This window comes from Planococcus citri, chromosome 3 (assembly GCF_950023065.1).
Source record: "Planococcus citri chromosome 3, ihPlaCitr1.1, whole genome shotgun sequence".
Taxonomy (NCBI): Eukaryota; Metazoa; Arthropoda; class Insecta; order Hemiptera; family Pseudococcidae; genus Planococcus; species Planococcus citri.
This window is the reverse complement of record NC_088679.1, coordinates 14,075,857-14,095,216: the sequence shown is the minus strand read 5'-3', so window position 1 is coordinate 14,095,216 and position 19,360 is coordinate 14,075,857. Positions and strand designations below refer to the sequence as shown.

At 32.6% G+C, this 19,360-nt stretch overlaps 2 protein-coding genes and 6 non-coding genes across 13 annotated transcripts; all 8 read right to left on the bottom strand.

Annotated features, from left to right (window-relative positions):
• Positions 1–1,188: 1,188 nt before the first annotated feature.
• On the bottom strand, positions 1,189–13,626 carry SelR (methionine sulfoxide reductase SelR). Of its 5 annotated transcripts, none has more exons than XM_065356629.1 (4): positions 13,455–13,626; positions 12,175–12,308; positions 8,606–8,778; positions 1,189–2,444 (listed from the first exon to the last, which is right to left on the bottom strand). In XM_065356629.1, the coding sequence occupies exons 1-4, from the start codon at positions 13,554–13,556 to the stop codon at positions 2,254–2,256; spliced, it is 600 nt and encodes a 199-aa protein (XP_065212701.1). In that variant the 5' UTR covers positions 13,557–13,626; the 3' UTR covers positions 1,189–2,253. The 5 variants fall into 5 exon arrangements, with proteins under 5 accessions (XP_065212701.1, XP_065212703.1, XP_065212702.1 ...); XM_065356631.1 differs by having other exon boundaries at positions 1,189–2,408; positions 13,455–13,623; XM_065356630.1 differs by lacking the exon at positions 13,455–13,626 and adding an exon at positions 12,547–13,414.
• LOC135842179 (small nucleolar RNA snR61/Z1/Z11) lies at positions 9,930–9,999 on the bottom strand. The gene has a single exon (XR_010558082.1). It is a non-coding gene; the product is annotated as a small nucleolar RNA snR61/Z1/Z11 (small nucleolar RNA).
• LOC135842180 (small nucleolar RNA snR61/Z1/Z11) lies at positions 10,048–10,117 on the bottom strand. The gene has a single exon (XR_010558083.1). It is a non-coding gene; the product is annotated as a small nucleolar RNA snR61/Z1/Z11 (small nucleolar RNA).
• Positions 10,270–10,339, bottom strand: LOC135842181 (small nucleolar RNA snR61/Z1/Z11). The gene has a single exon (XR_010558084.1). It is a non-coding gene; the product is annotated as a small nucleolar RNA snR61/Z1/Z11 (small nucleolar RNA).
• LOC135842183 (small nucleolar RNA snR61/Z1/Z11) lies at positions 10,514–10,583 on the bottom strand. The gene has a single exon (XR_010558086.1). It is a non-coding gene; the product is annotated as a small nucleolar RNA snR61/Z1/Z11 (small nucleolar RNA).
• LOC135842178 (small nucleolar RNA snR61/Z1/Z11) lies at positions 10,633–10,702 on the bottom strand. The gene has a single exon (XR_010558081.1). It is a non-coding gene; the product is annotated as a small nucleolar RNA snR61/Z1/Z11 (small nucleolar RNA).
• LOC135842182 (small nucleolar RNA snR61/Z1/Z11) lies at positions 11,056–11,126 on the bottom strand. Its single transcript, XR_010558085.1, has one exon. It is a non-coding gene; the product is annotated as a small nucleolar RNA snR61/Z1/Z11 (small nucleolar RNA).
• Positions 13,627–13,737: 111 nt separating the features above from the next.
• Positions 13,738–19,115, bottom strand: LOC135840214 (carboxylesterase 5A). Of its 2 annotated transcripts, XM_065356621.1 has the most exons (11): positions 18,353–19,101; positions 18,137–18,265; positions 17,910–18,051; positions 17,059–17,244; positions 16,772–16,965; positions 15,276–15,480; positions 15,101–15,190; positions 14,898–15,019; positions 14,635–14,806; positions 14,427–14,574; positions 13,738–14,344 (listed from the first exon to the last, which is right to left on the bottom strand). In XM_065356621.1, the coding sequence occupies exons 1-11, from the start codon at positions 18,677–18,679 to the stop codon at positions 13,888–13,890; spliced, it is 2,172 nt and encodes a 723-aa protein (XP_065212693.1). In that variant the 5' UTR covers positions 18,680–19,101; the 3' UTR covers positions 13,738–13,887. The 2 variants fall into 2 exon arrangements, with proteins under 2 accessions (XP_065212693.1, XP_065212692.1); XM_065356620.1 differs by having other exon boundaries at positions 14,427–14,806; positions 18,353–19,115.
• Between the last annotated feature and the right edge of the window lie 245 nt (positions 19,116–19,360).

Below are 19,360 nucleotides of genomic sequence, written 5' to 3'. Positions count from 1 at the left end.
GACAAAATCATCCAAAATGGAATTTTTTTGAGAATTTTAACAAAATGCATCCCAATTTTTTAATTTGGTTGTGAGAAACAGCAAATCTTTAAACTTTATGCTTAGAGGCTAGAGGCTACGCACAGACGCACACTCTTGTAGCTAAACTCGCCTTAGCTTCTTAGTTTCTTTTTTTTTTTTTTTTTTAATTAATAAGTACTCATTTTTTAAAATCAATTGAACTTCCAGGTTCAATTAAATTTCCGGGCTCCACACGTTTCATTCAATTTTCATTTATTCTGATTACATAAAATCAAAATCACATTTATCAACTTGAATTTACATACATTCATGAATTTAATTGTTCAACTTACGTACCTTACGTACATAAGTTTTAAAATTCAGATGTTTATATTTCGAAGATAGTTGGAAATTTACTTTTGAACTTTCAATTTTAACTTTCTAATCATCCATTTCAATTCTCAAATTGGGATTTTCATTTTTTCAATTAATGTAATTTTTATTCATAATTTCAATTCAATTTTTAATCATTCATTTCTAATTCAATTTTTTAATCTATTAATAATTTTAATTCATTTCTTGCCAAAAATTTTGCATTAACCATGTCAAAATATTGAAAGATATCATTCCTGAAACCTAAAACTGAGGAAATATTTTGAAACGTGTAGTGCCAATTTTTTAATAATTTTTACTAACTTCAGTAAATCAAAAAAAAAAAAAAAAAAAATATGCCTAAAAACTTATGAAATTGTTTGGATTTTTTGAAATTGGCAATAATGATTATAACGTAGAGTTTCTAAATTGATTTGATTTTTTAAATTTATTATTATGTAACTGCATTTGATTTAATGTAACTTGATTTTTCTTTTTCAAACTGATATCATTTCCATTTTTTTTTTTTTTTTTCAAAAAAATAATAATTCAGTTTTTTTAATCTACTTAATTCCATTTTCAAGTCAATTAACCAGTAAGTATAAAAAAATGTAAAAAAAAAGTAAATTTGACATTTAAATAATTAAATTTTTACTGCTGATTTATTTAATTTTTAAAATAAAGTTTTAGGTTCATTTGATTTGTTTGATCTTGCGAAATTAATTCAACTTAATTCTACAAATAATATTTCATTTCATCCCAACACCAACTTGAACTCTCTTCTTTTCTCACGTCCGATTCAAATTAAACACTCGATCAGCAAAAAAATCACATTTTAATATCAACAACAAAAACACAAGTAACAATCAGTTCGATAATAAATAAACGTAAAATAATACATTTTAAAAGAAGTAAACAGACGAGTATATAACCACGACGTAAAAGTTAGATAATGTTAATCAATATCATTTTAATAGACAAGACAAATTAAAAAAAAAAAAAAAAAAAAAAAACAAATTTCAAAACTTTGGCGAGCTTTCGAAGTAAAATCAACGTAAGAAAATACTACCAGTGCTCATTTTCTCATCTAATATCACACATGATACCGAGGTATAAGACGTTTTTAAAAAATGAAGCCAAAAACTACACGCAGTAATTTAAAACAGACAAAAAAATACAAAATAAAAGTCAGCAAAAATTACGAATATTATGGCTTTAAAAAAAATTGACCAAGAATGGAGAAAAATATAGGGCGGAAAATTACAATATCGATAAGTACAAAATGATTAAATTTGCTTTTACGTAGGTTAAGTACACGAATATGGAAGAAAAAAATAGAAAAAAATTCAAAACAACGAAAAAAATTGCACAAAATGACCAGATTAAAAATTATATACTCGTAAAAGCCCAGCTATCGCAAAAAAAATGGTAATATTACGAGGAAAAAATGCAAGATGCAGAAAAAAATCGCTCACTGAGACAAAAAATAGTAAATTTGAAAAGAAAAATAATAATAATAAAAAATTTTAAAAATATTGAAAATCAAAAATACGAAAAAAAAAACGTACTTATCCGTTTCGAAAACATGAAATAAAACGTAAATTAATTACAAATAGAATAAATAATAAATCTTTCGAAATAGTACACGAAGTTAAACAAGTTTATTAACATTTTGATCTTAACACCGAACCAGAAGAACATCTCAATTACACGGTTTTCGCTTCTCTATCTCTTCTCTCATCTCAACTAGAACAAGTGTTCGTGTCCGATCATCATAATAATAATCAAACTCGACAGTCGAGAGTCGAGAGTCGAGATAGAGCCTACACTCGGTGTAATTTTATTCATCCATCAGACTAGAAAAAAATTCAACGATTAAAGCTACGAAGTTTCGGGAGCAGCTCCGGTCGCCGGATGGAACTCCAAAGAGGCGCTATTTATACAGAAACGTTTACGCGTTGGTGCCGGTCCGTCGTTGAAAACGTGGCCCAGATGAGCATCGCAATTAGAGCAGGTCACTTCGGTTCGAATCATACCTGGATTTTTGATCAATAACAATAGATTTGCGCCAACTTCACAATTTTACGTAGGTACGTAGCGTATGGTATGGTATGATCCGCAGACATGCAGCAGATAGACGACAGACGTCGCAAGGATAGAGAGTATGTATTTATAGAGATATCGTGCGTGTGTGTGAGTGTAGAAAATATATAGGCATGTATAGGTATAATATTTTTTTTTGTACACGTATAATGATATTCGGATAGATAGCGAGCGAGCACATCACGAGATAGGCGTATTGGAAATTGTACAGGAGAATGGCGGAATATGTATAAAACGAGTACGGTACCAAAGATCACAGAGAAACAGACAGAGCCATAAAAAGAAAAAAAAAACATTCCCGATTAGCATACCCAAAACACCTGTACAAATTATTATTTAGGTATACCTAAATATTATAAATACTTGGTATTTATTTCGCCGTCTTGAAAACAATTACTTCCTTCCTCCCAATTTTCGCTCACTGGACCAAAAAAATCAATCGCCTAGCAACGATTTTAATTTTTTACTAGTTACAAGTAGGTAGGTACCTAATAGTCCGGCATATGACAATAGGAGTAATTGCACACTCCCCCCCGCCGATCCTCCGGGACAACTTTTTTCTTTAAGGGGACATCCTAAGGAACATTTTAAAGCAAACTTGCCAAAAAAAAAGTTGGCCTTACTTACAAAATGGCGGCCATTTGGATTGACAGGTCAGCCTAAATCGCAGATTTTGCGTTTCAACATAAGACTTGCACGACATTTTTCAAACTTTACAAAGGTAGATCGAAAGATCATGCTGAAATTTATCACCTGTCAAAATTTCAAGAGCTGAAGTACGTTTTTCGATTTTTGGTGAATTTTTGAAAATCGAATTTAGGCCAAAAATGAGGGAAAAAAGCAAAATTTTACCAAATTGACCATGTACCCTATTTTCGACATGCCAAATCGATTGGAAACGGTTTCAATCCGCATTGAGCAGTACTGAAGCCTCCAGCAGATTTTCGAAACTCGAAATTCCCACAAAATTCCATCAAATTGGAGTTGTAAAGCTAAAATTTATTCTAAAAACTAATTTCAATACGCTACGAAGTACTGCAGGTGAATTTCAAGTCGTTTTGGATCCTCCAGCGACTTTTTGAAAATTCCTGAAGCCTCCAGCAGATTTTTGAAACTTTAAATTTTCACAAAATTTCATCATATGGAGATGGAAAGCTGAAATTTACTCTACACTCCAATTTTAACACCCTCTGAAGACGACTTCAGGTGGGTTCAAGTAATTTTAGGGCCTCCAGCGACTTTTTTGAAAATTACTGGAGCCTCCAGTAGATTTTTGAAACTTGAAATTTCCCCAAAATTTCATCAAACTAAGATGGAGAGTCGAAATTCATTCTGCAAACTAATTTCAATGCGCTACGAAGTTGACTGCTGGTAAATTTCAAGTCGTTTTGGAGCCTCCAGCAACTTTTTGAAAGGTTGTATGACGTTTTTTTTGTAAAATTGAAATTTCCTAAAAGTAGCTGGAAGCTTCAAAACCATTCGAAACCACCATCTAGTCTGCGAAGTAAATTTCAGCTTGCCAACTCTATTTGATAAATTAATGTTGGGGAAATTTCAAGTTTCAAAAATCTGCTGGAGGCTCCAGTAATTTTCAAAAAGTCGCTGGAGGATCCAAAACGACTTGAAATTCACCTGCAGTACTTCGTAGCGTATTGAAATTAGTTTTTAGAATAAATTTTAGCTTTACAACTCCAATTTGATGGAATTTTGTGGGAATTTCGAGTTTCAAAAACCTGCTGGAGGCTCCAGAACTGCTCAAAACGGGTTGAAACCGTTTCCAATCGATTTGGCATGTCGAAAATAGGGTATATCCCAAATTTCAGCTTTCTTGGTTAATTTGGTAAAATTTTGATTTTTTCCCTCATTTTTGGCCTAAATTCGATTTTCAAAAATTCACCAAAAATCGAAAAACGCACTTTAGCACTTGAAATTTTAACAGGTGATCAATTTTTGCAGGATCTTTCGATCTACCTTTGTAAAGTTTGAAAAATGTCGTGCAAGTCTTATGTTGAAACGCAAAATCTGCGATTTCGGCTGACGTGTCAATCCAAGTGGCCGCCATTTTGTAAGTAGGGCCAACTTTTTTTTTTGGCAAGTTTGCTTTAAAATGTTCCTTAGGATGTTCCTTTTAAGGAAAAAGTTGTCCCGGAGGATCGGCGGGGGGGTGCAATTACTCCTATTGTCATATGCCGGACTATAACGCTGTTCGAAAACTCTTCGTTTATGGAGAGCATGAATTGAAACACCAGCACCAGAATAAGCTCAGCTTGATACGTACTTTACGTACAATGTACATAGAATAGCATATTCGCCAAAATATTACTCAAGACTACGATTTTGCTGTTCTAGAATGAATGAATGAATGAATGAATGAATGAATGAATGAATAAATAAATATGAATGATGGGTGCGTAATGCAAAAGCCAAGACAACTTTTTTTGTTTTTTTTTATCCATAATGGATAGTATTAATTGTTTTCAAGACGCCGCATTTGTAGGTATAATATGTTAAAATAACGTATAATAACGTCTACAAAAATACGTAGTTATAAGGTTAGTTCAAGTTCTGGTATTAATTTGAAGCGAATGAGTGGCGAATTTCAAACTAACGAAGTAACTAAAATCGAAAGCAAAAACAACGATAAAACCAGTAAGTAAATGATCTACATCAGCATGGAGTGGATCGCAAAAAAAAATGTTGGGAGATTTTGGTCAAAAACATTTATCTAGTTTAAAGTCACTCAAAAAAATTTCAAGCTCAAAAAGTGTCCCTGAAGACGAAATATGGGTATTCAAAGAGGAAGAATTTTCAAAAAATCATGATTTTTACCTGTTTCAGTAAAAATGGTCCAATTCTAAAACGTAGTATTTGAGATTCTGCGTCGATTTAGTCCATTGCCATCAAAATTCAGACCACTTTTAGTGTTATACTGAGCAGTTGAAAATTTACAAATCATATTTTATTTTTGGGTGAATTCGTGTTTTGAAAATTATTATTGTTCCTTCTCAAACATTTCGCATGAATTATGCCTAATGGAAAGTTATACTTTTTGAAACTGGGAAATATTTTGGTACTCAGTGGTGCAAATTTTGTGGTCATTATTGCAAATTTAAAAAAAAATTAAAAAAATTTAGCAAGTTTTCGGATGTTTTTCTCGATATTTTGAAGTTGGCAAAAATGATATAAAAATTGGCACCACTGCATTTCAAAATATTTCTCCAGTTTCAGAAAAGATAATTATGCTCAGTAGAATTCTCAAATGGCATTGGGTCAAAAGTCAAGTTTTGAAACTGAGCTGTTCCTTTGTTGCCAAAACAGGTTAGGTAGGAACTAAAGCAAAAAAAAAAAAAAAAATTTCGAAAATATCCTCTCTTTGAGAACTCTTATCTCTCATCTAGGAACACCTGCACAGCTGAAAAAATTCCTAAGTGACTTTTGCATCAAAATAAAGGTTTTTATTGAATTTGGTCAAAATCCTTCGACTTTTCTTACGACCCATCTCGATCTGTCTACGTATTTCAATTATGCAATTCATCAATACTACAAATATCAAATCTACTGTGTACGTAATACTCAAAAACAAATAATACACACATCCGGGAAGCTTCAAACTACCATTAATGAGGTTTCAATATTTTTAAAATGAAAATTCTTATCTCAATTCACGTTTTCAAATGGAAAAAAATTATATTCTCTGAATTTTACTGATTTTCCTGACCTATTTTTCCAGTTTTCCAAATCGTTCAACTATCAACTACCTTCACAAAAATAATAAAAAATATCAGTTCATTTCGTCACCAAATCAAGGAGCTCATGCCTGGTGTTCCTGGAGCTAGAACCAAAGACAAGAAGTCAGAATGGATTTTATTTTGGAAATTATAATAATTAATTAATCAATCTCAATTGCTAACTTTTTTTCATTTCAAGAATTTTTTTTCTGATTAAAAAAACTAAAACAATTGATTTTTCGATTTTTGTGACGAATTTTTGATAATTCAAAAATTACGATTTCTTGTTCATTCAAAGTAATTTATGAAAATCTGTTCTGGTGGAACTGACATCGACAATCCCACCCCTCTCAACTCCAATTTCATCGTTTAGAGCCATTGTAGAGGCCTCCCAATCGCTAAGCCATCAAGTCGTGACGTTTCCAACATTCCTCTGCGAACAGAACATCATTGATCCTTCGAAATTTTTCCTCATGAATACGTTGATTTTTAAAAGAAAGTAGGTACTCGTGGAGCCTGCTTAAAAATCGCCCTAATGATAAATATACTCGTAGAATTCATTTTTTTTTTGCAGCCAAAGTCAATTTCTACGTCGTCTAAAGAAATTCAAAAATTTTTGATAATTGATTTTCATACACTTCTAAATTCTGTTTGAATTGGAGGTATAGACCCTTCGAGTGGTTTGCTCTTGTGAAAGGAGGAGGATTCAACGTGTTGAAAATTTTAAAATTCAGTATTTCAGCAATTTTTTAATATTCTGGCATCGCACAAAGTTCTTCGTCCCAAAACCCAAAAACTCCATCGAAAAACGAACCTACAACTCCTAAGTCTCGAAGAATAATTATTTAGACTTCACGAGCCCGATTCGAGGAGATTCATTCACACATACTAAAATTTTTCAAAACGTCAAAAATTCACCTGATTCGACAATTTTTTCAACTAAAAAAATTGAAAAATGAATTATTCTGGAGATAACAGGGAGACATTTGGGACCAACAGTGAGTTGGGAGATCGGGGGAGGAATTCGAAATGTCTCAATATTTGAAAAATCAGTACCTTATTAATCATTTTTTGCTGCTTCTTTAATTTTTTTTCAACTTCAACAAAAATTCTGCGACATTCTAAAAATGTCTGAAAAATTTGGGAGCATTTAAACGCTTTTCCATAGATTATTCCAAGCCTTTTATGCCGCAAATCAGAGCTTTCCTTTTAATTTATGAATAAAAAATTCTTGAATTGTGCAAATTTTCAAGTTTTTCCACACTTTGAAACATTTACTACAATTTTCCAGTCAAAAAATTCGTTATAATTACTCACGACACGGTGCCACTAGATAAAAGAGAGGGGGGAAGACTGGAGGGCTACTGGCAGTCAATTATTTCTAGACGAGATTTTTTTTCAAAAGCTTCACTTCAATCTTCAAATACGATCGAAGTACTTTATTCATTACTCAATTTACAAATTAAAAATGAACCAATATTCTTAAATTGGGGAATTTTTTACAAATTGCAGGAATTAAAGATCACACATCCTACCTCCCATATCCTTTTCAACGGTCAATTTCAAACAATTTCTAGTTTTTGATTTTAAAAAAGTCAACTAGAAAACAAAATATTTCAAAATATAGGAAATCCTGATTTTTAATTGTTTGTAAGGGAGGGGGAGGGGGCAATACATTTTCCCTGAATCGTAAAATATCATCATATTCAATAAACAAGTTCTTCATTCAGATTAAATTTCAAAAACGTGACAAAAACGATTTCAAAAAAAATAGCCACGAGTACTGATCTATCTTCTCCTTTGCCTACATAAAAGCTACAATGGAAAATTTTCCCAAACTAAGCCAACAGCGATCCGTAATTCGTTCTTCAAACCACACTCTACTCGTAATAATTAAAGTTGAACCGTACAAAAGAACCATATCGACGCTTGTAAATCTACTAGTTATGCCAAACGAAGAACAATGTAGATGACGAGATAAAATAATATGTACAAGTGCAGCGCGTAATTACAGCATCTTATCGTGAATTTCTATCGACGACGATAGCGTTAAAGGTACAAAGCGTAACGTACTAAACATACACAGGCATACGAACATCTTTACATGAGATGGCTCCAGGCAGCGGATAATTGATACATATAAAGGCGTTAAAATAAAAATCAGTTACTCGAACGCTAGGTAAAGGTAGGATGCGTAAAATTCGACGTTTAAAATCATCACAAGCCAATGCCATTCACCGCTTTTCAATCAAGAAACCGAACAAGTTACACGCAAGGATCATTACAGTATAGGAATACGAAGAGTAAGTAAAACGGGGGTAGTAAGTAAGTACATGCGTAGATATTTTATAGTACAAAAGAACACAGGCCTAAAAAAGAAATGAAAATTGAATAATTCGTACCGTGACTAGTATCTTTGGTGAGTTTAATTTTGCCTTGATCGAGTACTTCGTTAAAAGCAGGCCAGCCGCAACTCGAATCGTATTTCGTATCCGATGAAAATAATGGCAAATTGCAAACCACGCAGCTGTAAACACCTTTATCGGAAGTTTTCAAGTATTTTCCGCTGTACGGTCTGAAATATAAAACATAGCAAATTAATAGCAAACAGGAAATATGCCAAGCTGATTAGCTAATTGTAATACACGAGTATAGGTACATGAGGTGCAGTTTGAACGGTGTTGATTGAATTATACATATGTAGTATTATTATGTTCCTATACAGTCGTAGATGTTTATAAAACAAACGTAAATAATCGAATCAAGTTGACCATGAACGAATTAGGTACTACGAATAGATATTTTTTCAAACTCATCGATGCGAACGAGAAGGTGATATTGAGACGAATCTAGAGTCAAGTTGTCCTCAATGGATATCGGTAAATGAGCCATCGTTGTCAGACAGCATTTTACAATTTATATAAAAAGTCAAGGTGGCTTTATGGTTTTTTTTTTCACCATAAATGTATGAAACGTGTACCTTAAGTGCTTCTTAGTGTTAATAACACGAGATTAGAGATAAAAATGACGAAATAATTTCAATTATGTAAAGGGTTCAAGCTTTCGGCTCAATTTACACGCTTTGAGAATGTCTCAAGGGTAAAGGAAGCCTCTCAATACTTAAACTAACCAACATTTCGATTCAATACAGCCAGTACAAAATTCACAATTGATAGAACACAAAAATAATATCATTTACGTAACAAAATCAGTGATTAATTCATCGTCAAATCAATTCAGTAGCAGAACTGACTAAATACAAGTTCATCATTTTTCTATTCAGTGGAAATTCAACGAAAAAAATAAATAAAGAATAAAAATATTAGAGTAAATTAACAAGAATAATTAATTAAAATTAAATTCGAGTATCATCGAGTAAATTCAGAATCAGAACATAAAATTGTTACAATAAAACATTCTGTAAACGTTCAAAATATCAACAACGAATTAAAAAATTATAATAATTAGATAATTCAACTTGATAAAACCAATGGACAATCAATCAGGCAATTATTTACATCAAAACCAATCAGTAGCAGAACTGACTTTATAATTTATCATCACTGCAGGAAAATAAAAAAAATAATTAAAAAATGATGAAACATAATTCCAGGATCAGAATAGAATTTTCGTCAAAAATAATCAGTAGCAGAACTGACATAAATTATATCATCGAAGGAAGCTTCAAATTATTACTAAAATGATCACAAAATTTACAACGTTTGAAAATCAGAATGAAATTTTCGTCAAAGAACTATCAGTAGCAGAACTGACATAAATTATATCATCACTGAAGAGAAGTTTAAAAATTGTCAAGTTACTGAAAACTAGAAAATTAATTCGATGCTCAGAATAAAATTGTCGTCAAAAAACAATCAGTAGCAGAACTGACATAAATTATATCATCATCGAAGAAAACTTCAAATTATTAGAAAATTAAAAATGATGAGAAGATCAGAATGAAATTTTCGTCACAAAACAATCAGTAGCAGAACTGACATAAATTATCATCACCGAAGAAGAAAATGTCAAATTATTGGTAAAAAAAATTGAAAATAATCTTTGTAAATCAGAATGAAACTGTCGTCACAAAACAATCAGTAGCAGAACTGACATAAATTATATCATCATTAAAGTGAACTTGAAAATTATCGTCGATAAACTGGTTAAAAATTGAGAATAATTTGACGATCAGAGTGAAATTTTCGTCAAAGAACAATCAGTAGCAGAACTGACATAAATTATATCATCACCGAACAAAAAAAAATCAAATTGATAAAATTATTCGAAAAATTGAGAGTAATCTTCAAAAATCAGCGTAAAATTTTCGTCAAAGAACAATCAGTAGCAGAACTGACAAAAATTATATCATCACCGAAGAAAACTTCAAATTATCAGTAAAATTATTAGAAAATTGAAGATGATTAGAAAATCAGAATGAAATTTTCGTCAAAAAACAATCAGTAGCAGAACTGACATTAATTATATCATCATTAAAGCGAACTTGAAAATTATAATCGATAAACTGGTTAAAAATTAAGAATAATTTGACGATCAGAATGAAATTTTCGTCAAAGAACAATCAGTAGCAGAACTGACATTAATAATATCATCACTAAAAATTAAAACACAGACAGTTAGTTGCAAATTAATCATTAAAAGAAGTATTTCAATAATCAGAACAAAATTGTCGTCAAAAAAATATCAGTAGCAGAACTGACTTGAAATGAGTTCATCATTTTAATTTTTACAGAATGAATTCTCGAAGGTAAACGTGTTCAGAGAAGAATAATAATACGATAAAATCGAATGTAATTATTGAATTTCGATGGAAATTCTGACCAAGGCAAAGTAATCAGATATGTAACTATCGTCAAAATACATTCAGTAGCAGAACTGACATAAATGAATTCATCATTTTTGCCTCGAATCATACTTCCATCGTAAAATAATAAATTAATAAAAAAAAGTTGAAATATGTACTACAATATTGAACAAACAAGAATGAAAAATATCTCATAATAAAGCATATTTCAGAATTTTGCACGAAGCACTAAAATATTTATGTTCAATCAATGCAAATGGGAAACGACCGAGATAAGATACAAAAATTTAATCTATCGTTAGCAAATTTAGCTACATTGTTACATTCGAGTATTTTCATCAAATATTACATTACAGTAAGGAGAAGAGCCGAGGACTGAAATTTACACAAAATACCCACTTTTCGGTTCCTTTTTCCTGCGTAACTTCATACTGCAACGGAGTCAATCGTTTCTTCAATTCTTCTTTTTTAACGACATCAGTCATTTTGGCAAAATTTTTCACAGTGATTAAATAATACAGACAATTGATTGCAAATTAAACGATTTAAAAAAGTATTTCAATAATCAGAACAAAATTATCGTCAAAAAAATATCAGTAGCAGAACTGACTTGAAATATTGAGTTAATTATTCTCAATTTTTACAGAAATCTCAAAGATAAACGTGTTCAGAGAACAATTAAATACGATGAAATCGAATTTCGAGAGAAATTCTGAACAAGGCAAAAAGGTAATCACTGTACATTCAGGAGTAGAACTGACATGAGTGAATTTATCATTTTGCCTCGAATCATACTTCCATCATAAAATAATAAATTAATAAAAAAAAGTTATAAAGACTACGATTGAACAAACAAGAATGAAAAATCATCTCTAAATAGAGCATAAATTACTTCAAAATTTTGCACGAAGCACCAATGTTCAATCAATGCAAATGGGAGAAGATTGAGATAAGACAAGCAAATTAATCTATCATTACAGAACTATACAATAACTACGTTGTTACATTCAAGTATTCTGTTCGAATAAAATTAGAGTACAGAGGAGGAGTGAAATTTACACAAAACATTTGATTGTTACACTCGAGTATTCTATTCAAAGTGAATCAGAGTAAAGATTAGGAGTGAAATTCACACAAAATACCCACCTTTCTGTTCCTTTTTCTTGCGTAACGTGATACTGCAACGGAGTCAATCGTTTCTTCAAATCTTCTTTTTTATCGACATCGGTCATTTTGGCAAAATTTCTCACAGTGAAATTGGCACAATTTACACGAACAACCTGACCAAATCACGAACCAATTAAACATACAATTAGCAAAACGTTGAAAAAAAAATACAACTTCGAAGTGTAGTGTAATCAAAACAAGCGAATTTCGTTAACAAAAATCGCAGCTAAGTTCGACCATCTATGATTTATTTTTAGTACAGAGTTCTGCAGTAGTAAACATCGAAAAAATACGAATACGAAAAACTGAATCGTGCCAAGTATAGAACGTAATAATTTGAAGATAACTTACCTTAAATGGATAAATATTCTTGTATGTAATCGAGAAAGCCTTGCGTGCCGCTGATGTCACAAGCATTGGGTTAATAAGACACGAATCTCTCTCGAACATTCATAGCTACGGTGAACTTTCTGACAGCACTAATTAATCTCAGCTCGCTTAGTTGAACGTCGAATGTGTAATTTTCATCGACACGAGGTCATCATTTAAACTTACACACGCTTTGCTCTTCCACTACCACTTTCTAATCTTGTGCCAGACGCCGCCATTGAAAAAATAATCAATACTGCGGAATATTTGCACGTGGTTTTTGGCGAAACGTAGAGCCTTGTGGGAATACATCGATGGCAGAACGAGTGATGAATTTGTCTGATAGGATCGCTGACTGTCAGCATCCTCTGCCTCTCTCTCTGATGAAGTGATGATCCTTTCAAAATAAATTCCTTCAATCCTTCATGCAAACTGTCTTCATGGCTAGAATAGGCTATTCCCTAGCGATGTCGAATATTCGGATGCATCCGGATATAAAGTATAAACGAATTATTAATCCGGATCCAAAGTGTATCCGGATACCCGGATTGCACTCGGATATGCCAAATACAAAAGATAAGGTTGTGAAAAATCCACAGAATGAATTTTTTCAAAATTTAAAAATCGCTTATCACTTCATTCGTAATATTCGTAAGAGAAAACTCGGAATGATAACGACAATCCGGATGCATCCGGATATCCGGATGATGATTTTGAAGAAATCCGAATTTCCGAGTATCCGGATATTCGACAACGCTACTATTCCCTCTGAGACAGATGCACTGGACGATGACGATGTGATTGCAATTTTGAGGCACTTACCAACCTCAGCTGAGAAGGAATTTAAGGAAGATAACTCATTAGTAGATATTACTTTACTCTATACTTACGATCGTATCAATTTCACTCAAATTAAACGCATTTTCATACTTTTCACCCGATACTAAGCAAACGAAAAAGAATGAAATACAAAGAATTCGAAAATGCTCCATTTTGGTGACTTAATAAAATGCTCATCAATTCGAAACGAACATGGAACATTCGAGCTGATCACCGATCTAAAAATGAAACTGAATCAAGATCAAGATTCTTCTTCACTTGAGTATAGTCGATTATCTGCAGCGATCGAAGACAGATAAGATAACGTTCGCTGAATCAAAAATCAATCGATAAAATAATTAAAATCTCGATTTATTGGTAATGAATGCTGAAATAATACAAAATCATCATGTCGAAGAGAAAAATGATCGTTAAAAAAAATGGAAAAAACTTGTCTTTTCTTATAACATATGTACATCGTTTACGATGAAAATCTATCACATTTTATCCATTTACTAATGCTGAAACTCTCAAATGCACTAATGGTTTCGAGCCTCCTCCTAGAAGCCCTCCACCGCCTTGTTTCGAGCCACCTCCAAGGAGACCTCCACCACCTCCTGGTTTAGGGCCTCCTAGAAGACCACCGTTATTACCGCCTAAAAGAGGTGGTGTAGTGACGACGGATTTCAAAGCGTTTTGAATATTAGCCAGATTCAAATTCTGATCGGCTAACAGGTTGTTTTTCAGTAAATCGTTCAGATTCGGGATCGATTTCAAGATGTTATCGATTCCGGGGAATTTACAAGTAGGGTCTTGGAATCTGTCGACGAAACCTCCCCATAAGGCGAGCTCGCAGTAACGGAATCTTTTACTTATTTGAGGCTGAGGTGATATGATGACGTAGCTGTTCTCGTTGGCGAATTGAGGCCAGTCTGTTTTCAGTTCGGTTATTTTGGGTTTTCTGAGAAGTTCATAAAAATGATGCTTCGTGTAAAAATACGTGCCAAAAAATACGTATAATAGGTAGATTAGTTATTTCATACCCTTTCAGAAGAAACTCGGCGATTAAATTCACGAAAATTTCTTTGACTTTTTTATCTTTCGGATCTGTTAGTTCGGATCCAGCGATCGGTTGGCCTTCCAGAGATTGTAGTTCGAATAAGAATATGAGATCGTCTCCGTGGCTGGCAACTAAATCAGAGGAAATTTCATCAAATTGATTCGAGCAACACGATGTAGGTAGGTAGGTACCTTTTTCTTTTCCTCCGGCAGGCTGTGCGTATAATGGATTATCTAAAAAGGTAATAGGAGTTTTGAGCGAGGCAGCGTGTTCGAAACTGTAGAAATACACAGGTCCTCCGACTTTATTCCATAATAACGATGTGGTAGCTGCTGGTAAATTGAACAAGGCGTCGGTGGTTTCCTAGAAATTAAAAACAAATTACTAGAATAAGCTTACGGATAAAAGCATCGTACGAATTACAAATATGTAGGTAGGTAAATTAAATTCGTACTTCGATAACTTTTATAAAGATATTTGCAACGTTCACGACCGTCGACGAAATAAGGTTCAAGTAATCGCCATTTTCGAATAAATTCTTCAATAACTCATTCACACTTCCATTTGTGAACAATCCTAAAAATAAAAAAGAACACGTGTACGTTGATTTATTTTTTCTTCAAAATGATACTGTTGAAAAAATAATATGATCGGCACCTTTATTATTGTTCAATAAAGCTTGAGGTAATGATTTCTTCAAGAAATTAGGATCGTTAGCTTTATTAATAACCTCATCATAGAAGGGTCCTGAAACATGACGAAATAAACCATCAAAAAAAATAATAAAAATAATACACTGATGACTGAACCATAATCAGCTATACGATGCTACCTGAGATCAATTTTCCAGTTTCCTGTTTCGTGGTTCCTATGAGTAAAGGCACATTAGGATACTGTTTAGCTTGTAAAGCATTTAAAGGATTATCATTCAAGAAAAATGATAAAAATCGATCGTCGTTCTTTCCTTCGATGACTGGACCACTTCCAAGTAAATCAGTCAAAGCGCTAACGAAGCCTCCTTCATTGAGGGAATTTTGCTGCAAATCAACGTTACAAAATTAATTACCTGCCTACTTTATTCGAACTATTCTATAGTTAGATAAGGCAGAGCCCAAATATCAAATCAATCAGAAACAGTTTCAGCCGTTTAGGGCATTTCTGGAGCCTACAGCAAGATTTTTAAATGTTTAAATTTTCGAAAAAATCCACCAAAGGAAAAAGTTGCTAAGTTGAAATTGAAATACCCCAATTTTTAACACGCTGAGTCGACTGGAGATAGTTTCAAGCTGTTCTGGAGCCAACAGTGGTATTTTAAAAACTGTAGATTTTCATGAAGTGCCATAAAAAACTTGGCAACTTCCTAGGGCAAAATTTTGTTGAAATTTCAGCATTTAAAAATTTGCTGGAGGCTTGAGAAATGATCAAAATAGTTCAAATGTTCAAAATCCAGGAGTTTGCATTAGATTTTTTCAACAAAAAAAAAAAGGAACTTTAGTAATCAAAATTTTTAAAAACAAAAGTAACCGAAAAAGTGATAAAACGTGAGCAAAACATTTTAATGTAGGAAAAAACATTTAAAAAAAACAGAACATTACAAGAAATGTTTTGGTTTTCAATTTGAAGTTTATTTGCAACGTTTTGATAAAATAGGTAGACTTTTATGAAATTTTTAGCAAAATGTGAGACTCTTTGGAATTTTTTGAAAGAAAAGTGACAATTTTTTAGCAATGTTGTTAAAAAACGAGATTTTTTGTAAATTTTAGTAAAACTAGCATTTTTATTAATTTTTGGTGAAACGCAATAATACGACAATTTCAGCAAAAAGCATGACTGTTGGACAATTTTTGGAAAAAATTCTGGTTTTTTCCAGTTTTTGTCGAAAAAGCGAAATTTTTGAGAATTTTTGGAAAATAAACGAGACTTTTGAACAATTTTAGGAAAAACGTGAAAATTTTTGCAACAAAAAAAAAACGAAAAACTTTTGTCAATTTTTACAAAAGTGAAAATTTTTGTCAAAAAGTAAGACTTGTAATTTATTATTCTGGAAAAAACTAGGAATTTTTGAGAACTATTGACAAGAAAAAATTTTTTTGCCAGATTTTTGTCGAAAAAGTGAGACTTTTGGATGATAAGTGGAGAAGTGAGACTTGAGACTCTTGTATTAATAATTTTGCTGTAAAAGACGATAATTTTCGTCATAAAACAAAATTTTTACAATTTTGGCAAAAACATAACGCTTCGAAAATTACTGAGAAAAAAATATTTTTCGCATTTTTTGTCGAGAAAACCAGACTTTTCGGAAATTTTTGGTGGAGTGTTTAATATTACCTGAATCGTGCTGTCAGTTTCCAAGATAGCATTAACATCGAGATCTTGTAAACATCTGACAACTTTCAACGAATCTTGGTACTCAGAACATTGAGACATAGTCGCTACAGATTCAAAGGTATTATTAGGCGAATAATTGACAGCGCTTGAAGAAAGCCCAGAACCGCTCATGGCTATGACACCTTTGACGCCATCTAATCGTGAACAATAAAATTAAAATTAAAAAATGAATCAATTAGAAATCAGACAGGTATGTGGCACATTTGCAATAATTGAGACGAATTTACCTGAAGTGAAACTAGATTGAGCAAACAAAGTAGCAACACTGGCACCACTTCCTTGTCCAGCAGGGAATATTTTTTTCGGATCTCCGCCGAAATATTTAATATATCTTTTGGTCCATTCGAATCCGGCTCTGATATCAAACAAGCCAGAATTACCGGATATTACTTGATCATTGGTGCCTAAGAAACCTAGAAGGAAAAAAAACGTAAATAGATATGGGTTACTCATAAAAATAATATTTTGCTAAAATTAAAAACAAAATAAATTTATTAAAATATTGAAAATAATGCAACGAAGAATGCCTATTTGTATGCCTGATATGATTTATCATCACTATATTAGCGTTTTATTTTATCAACAAAATTATCAAGGTGAACTAGTATGCTCATCTTTTACGTAGAATTTCAATTGCTAATGAAATTCTCGCCAGAAATAAAACAAGCGTCAGCATCATTCGTACCTATATCTATAATCCATCTTCACCCCACCAAACTATCACACTGTTACATTGCATAATAATAAAAATGAAATGTGAAATGCTTATCAACTGAAAAATAAATTCTATGCACGTAAGAAACTATTCAATCAATTTTTTTTTTGTTGAACAGAGCAACGCCCAAAATTGCTGAATAATTTGCATTATGCAGACAACGTCAACAAATACCTGTCTGATGAGAATTAAAATTAAGTCATTTTTCGTAGAAAATTTGGCATAAATAAAAATTGAAAAACGAGCAAAAACTTATAATTTTTAGAATCTGTAGCAGATTTTTTTTTTTGAATAAAATAACTACGAAGTAAACTAACGAGCTGTGGTACCTTAATCGTACATCAGAGATGAATTTCAACTTACCCAACGTCCCCAACCTATAATTAATGGTAACAACGATCACATTTTTGGCCACCAAAGCCGCAGCTGCGTATTGATTGCCAGATCCAGATTTAAACCCTCCTCCGTGTATCCAGAAGAACACAGGTAAACCAGTAGCTTTAACCTGGAAAACGCATCACAACAGCTTAATTACTCCATTGTTCTCGATCCAAGAACACTATTAGGGGTTCCAAGAATAGACCACTTACACTAGGCGTATAAACATTCAAGAACAGACAATCTTCATCCCCAACAGTGCTCGAATATTGTCTTTGTAAACAAGGACTACCGTACTTCGTAGCGTCAATTTCGCCATTCATATATTTCAACACAGGTCTCTGAAATAATTCACAAAATAAATAATTACACAACCCTTTTCAAAAAAAAAAAAAAAAAAATACACCCTCCAAGGTGTCAAAACTTACCGCAAATCTACCCCTTTTAACAGGAGGTTCGGCATACCTAATACCTCTGAATGAAACCTGCCCATTGCGTTCTTTAACTCCGGTAACTTTGGATTTTCTGAATTCTTCATTCACAACCACCACGTAATCTAATCCATCGGCTGAAAAATTGGTAGATTCGGTTTCGTCGATCAAAGAAGGTCCATCGGATTCCGAATCGTCGGGTAGATTGACATCTTCTAAATTCAAAGCTTGCGGTATAGCGGCCTTTTCACCGCCTACGATACGTTTAACTCGATGATTAGCGCTGGCACACGACACAAGACACAATAAAATTATAAATTTCATTTCGATTTAAAATACTAAAAAAAAAAGAAGGCTTCACGTTCGCGATTCGGTCGTGTTCATCGTCAACTATGTAATCGTTGAATATAACGACTAAATTCACACATTCGATAGCTCATTAATAAGCGGCAATGTTTTACAAAAAATTTTATGTAATACTGGTTTTTCAAGTTTGCAACTATAATCTACACAGCAGTGCACAGGCATACACAAGAACGAGCATGTGTTTCCAAAACAACATTTTCGCGACGAATGAGTAAATCATAGAAAACTTGCGGGCCAGTTGGAATGTATACTTAATCCTCGTACAGTCTCCCAGCTTCTCTACCTGCGAATTTTTAATTGTCCGACGTATTAACGCGTTTTTTTTCGACAACGTATCAACCTGTTTTAATTCTTCTCTCGTTACCTACTACTACTACGTCAATACACACGTACGACAAAGGTTGGCATTGAATATGCGAACTGCATTATTTAGGAAACACTTCTTTAGTAGCCAGATTTAAAAACTTAATGTCCTTCTTGATAATATAATATCGATGCTGATCGAAAGTGAAATCAAGACTCGACGAATGAATCATAATTTTTTCTAAAACCTATATTACTTAGTCGATGAAAATAAATACGAATTGAAACAATAGCGAGACTTGAAATAGATTTGGCGTTTGTATGTGAGAAGATAAT

Excerpts from the sequence above, each read along its gene's own strand:
- SelR (XM_065356629.1), bottom strand. The coding sequence starts at position 13,556 with ATGGAGCATTTTCGAATTCTTTGTATTTCATTCTTTTTCGTTTGCTTA. Across the intron at positions 12,309-13,454 it reads TGAGTGAAATTGATACGATC|GTTGTTCGTGTAAATTGTGC; the intron begins GTAAGTATAGAG and ends TGATTTGGTCAG. Across the intron at positions 8,779-12,174 it reads CAAGAAAAAGGAACAGAAAG|ACCGTACAGCGGAAAATACT; the intron begins GTGGGTATTTTG and ends TTTATATTTCAG.
- LOC135840214 (XM_065356620.1), bottom strand. The coding sequence starts at position 18,679 with ATGAAATTTATAATTTTATTGTGTCTTGTGTCGTGTGCCAGCGCTAAT. Across the intron at positions 18,266-18,352 it reads TTAAAAGGGGTAGATTTGCG|AGACCTGTGTTGAAATATAT; the intron begins GTAAGTTTTGAC and ends GAATTATTTCAG. Across the intron at positions 17,245-17,909 it reads TTATAGGTTGGGGACGTTGG|GTTTCTTAGGCACCAATGAT; the intron begins GTAAGTTGAAAT and ends TTTTCCTTCTAG.